A 3,445-nucleotide genomic window follows, 5' to 3' on the forward strand; every position below is an offset into this window, starting at 1 on the left:
GAACACACAAAGACGGCAGTTGGACTACTCGGTGTTTTTACGACTCTGGCTCTACTATATCTAAAGTTTATTCTTACGAAAATTATATAAATGTTTATTTTTTGCGATTAATGAATATTCCTAACTAATATATACTTTTGTTTGTTTGTTTCCGTTTTACGAATAAATTCTGGGTGTTTAATTTAAATAGTGTTTAAATTTTGTGCTAGTGGCTGCCACAGAAACAAAAAAGAGAAGTGTGTCTATTTCTTTTTTATTTCTGTGGTGGCTGCATAGGACAGTAAGGTGTCTATGCCATGGTGACTAGTAGAAACTACAAAGTATCAAAAATGGTGGCTTGAGGTTTCGTTATGCATACTGTATACTAGAATCACCTTGGTACTAATTATTTAAGTTCAAACTACGAAGGTCTGCATACATACAGTCGGCAGCCATACATACACCAAGGTCTAAGCAGCCAACACAATAGTGTAGAAAGCTAGCGTCTAATATCTGATGTAGATCGTAGATGTATATTCGTGCAAAAGATCTATTTGTCTTAATGGTTTAACTTTTTTGTAATGTTAATATTACTTTACACTTTATTAGTCAAGTCACTCAAGTCCGTATATTGCCGTTCTATGTAACTGCAATATTTCTGTAACTCTATCACAGTAAGAAAATAAGCGCAGAGACAATGAAAATGGCCGCTATAATATCTGTATTCTAGGATCACCTTGGTCGCACAGACATCTCGCAACAAAAATCTTTTTAAGAATGTTTTCGTTTTTTAATCGGTCTTACTGCAAAACTTTTGCTGTTCGGTTATGTTTTTTAATATGATGGCACAAAGGTTTTACTGTGACGCATCTCGCAAGCTTAAAAAATACAGTAATGATTACGAGCTGGAACAAACAATTTTATTTTTATATTTTTTAAAAACCGTTTTTGTGATGTCATTGAATTTATAGTCAGTTGTGGCGACCCCGGAATTGGCGGAATACAGTCAGGCGCCCCGCTCCGGGGTCGCGACCCTCGTGTTGGGGACCACGGGTTTAAACAATATTAAACCAAATCATAAAGTGGCAATAACTTACCAGTTACCACTTACAATCCTTTTAATCATTTTCATTATTAGAGTTAAGGTTGATCTGCCTCTGCTTGTTCTAGTAACATGGAGAGAATAAGAGAATTTTTTGGAGACCGCGGGATTCAAGGTATGTTCCTGTCCTTACTTTACTGCTTGTATCGCATGCTTTGAAAAATCGCATTCTGTAACCTCTGGTTTTTGATGATAAATGATTGTAACTTGTCCTGTTTCACGTGGCGGGGCAATGACGGTTGTTTTATAACATAGTTGTTCTGTTTCATAAACCTCATGCCTACCTACAAGTTACTACACAAGAAACTTTGTGAATTGGTATTTTCTTAGGGTTTTTTTATTTTACTATATTGGTGACAATTGAGACTTCACCCCATTGAAAAAAAAAGACCCCCCCCCCCAAAACCTGGGGGGGGGTTAAAGTAATTGTCAAATACTGTCCTACCAAAGGGCACATATACCCATATTAATAGCAGCAACGAGCCTTTAGCTCTTAACCTGTTGGTTGGAGTCAAACTTACCACCATGTCACAGCACTGCGCATGATATTATTATATTTATACACCTAAATGTATGTGTTGTTGTTTTTGTTGGTGACTAGAATTTGTATTATATTTGGTGGCGGTGTTGTATCACTTTTAGTTAAAAAAAGATGAAAAAATAGAGATAGGCATTATTCTCCATAATGGTTCAATTCTCCTACACAACAGAGGTGTCTTGATTTTCAAGTGGTTATTCAAGTTGTTTTGAGTTAAGGCTGAATAAACAGAGCCTAACGCAGCCGCCTCCTGTCTCTCTTCAGTGTAACTGAACTGACCATGCTATCTTGTAGTGATAAAAAGGTTGAATCTCCAGTGTAGCTTACAATGCGTTGGCAGCCACAGAGAAAGAGCCGCATTGATTATGCAGTCTTGTAAGAAAAAGTTCTGACAATGTTAACTTGGCATTCCAATCAATAAGTTTTGCCAGAGTAGAGGACACAATGCGTTGAGCCTGCCAGCAGTGTTATGTTGTCTTACTTTGTTGCTCATATGGATGTTGGTGGCTAAGGTTGCTTCAAAACAGTGAAAAACTGTTAAATGTTATTGTTTTTGTTAAGAGAAAGTAGCATGCAAGTATCAGAGTACAGTTGATGTGACTGGCACGAAAAACACAATAAAAACATGTATGTAAACTGAATGAAATAAACTATGAAATAACTATAAAAAAAAACAACATGCTTCGTAGTTGAATATTCAGTTTATTCTCATGTTGCTTTAAAAAGACAGATTGCTAAGTGGGTTTACCGATAGTTAATTTGATTTTTTGTCCCAGTCACATTTGAGGTATGCTACTATGGAACATATAAAGCTTGAGGTGATGCCTTCAAACAGTGTAGCTCCAGCCCCTTCTGGCAAGTATATCATGTTGATGCGTTGGGCCTTTTAATGTGGATTATGCGTGATGGATGTCTCATTAATATTTCAAGCGGCTCAATTCCACCTGTTTATGGGAATACCTTTGAAAATGTTTCTCATGTTTGTGATTAAATTTGTTTTATTTCATGCATACAGCATATCATATTATGACAATATAATAAATATGATGTTAAATACATTAGAATTCATTTGAAATGTTGTTTCACTTCACCAAAGGACAAAAAATCATTTAAAATTATTAATTTTGTATTCAATTGCCTAGATTTATTATAGTATGGTTATACAATGTTTCATTCACACATTTAGTAATAAAATTATTGGTATCTGTTAACATATTGATGATATTATATTGTATAGAATAGTGCATGTAATTGCAGTTGGCTGAGTTGGGCCATTGAATTCCTGCTGTTTTTAGCTAATAATATGTTGGGCCATTGAATTCCTGCTGTTTTTAGCTAATAATATGTTGATGTAATTACAGTGCCATTTGGCAACTCGAGTGTATCTGCCTCACAACAAGACAACGGAACAAGGACAATATATTTCAACCAACCGTTAGAAGAACAAACATTTTTAAAAAATGAAATCAGGTAAAATTATTGCAAAAATGCAAAGAATAAGTTTGAAAGCTCATTTTATTATTATTTCCTGCTATGCCAGGCTTGTCATCTGTGTTTGTTATTGTTTATTGTTGTTTGTAAGTTGATCAGCTTGCATTGCAGTTTTTTTGCATAGCTTTAACACAGTGAAAAATTAAAGTTTGCTTGTATTGTATGATTCCACAGCACAGGAAAATATAACTTTCTTACATTTCTGCCGTTGTTCTTGTTCGAGCAGTTCCGAAAAGTATTTAACATTTTCTTCCTCATCATCTGCATTCTGCAGGTTAGTGACATTTAAAAAGCTATTTATTTTCAATGTTATGCAATCGGAATCATAATATCAG

At 34.9% G+C, this 3,445-nt stretch overlaps 1 protein-coding gene across 4 annotated transcripts in view; it reads left to right on the top strand.

Annotated features, from left to right (window-relative positions):
• Positions 1 to 3,445, top strand: part of LOC100186827 (probable phospholipid-transporting ATPase IA) — a 36,380-nt gene that overhangs the window by 15,958 nt on the left and 16,977 nt on the right. For 2 of the 4 annotated variants that reach the window (XM_026840486.1, XM_026840487.1), the window contains exons 1-3: positions 2,338 to 2,474; positions 2,981 to 3,089; positions 3,285 to 3,384. In XM_026840486.1, coding sequence (XP_026696287.1) covers positions 2,417 to 2,474; positions 2,981 to 3,089; positions 3,285 to 3,384 — 267 coding nt within the window. In that variant the 5' untranslated portion in view covers positions 2,338 to 2,416. Of the gene's footprint in view, positions 1 to 1,117; positions 1,197 to 2,337; positions 2,475 to 2,980; positions 3,090 to 3,284; positions 3,385 to 3,445 lie in introns of those variants that run through there. The other 2 variants (XM_009859327.3, XM_026840485.1) reach the window with 2 other exon arrangements.

This window comes from Ciona intestinalis, chromosome 2 (assembly GCF_000224145.3).
Source record: "Ciona intestinalis chromosome 2, KH, whole genome shotgun sequence".
NCBI lineage: Eukaryota > Metazoa > Chordata > Ascidiacea > Phlebobranchia > Cionidae > Ciona > Ciona intestinalis.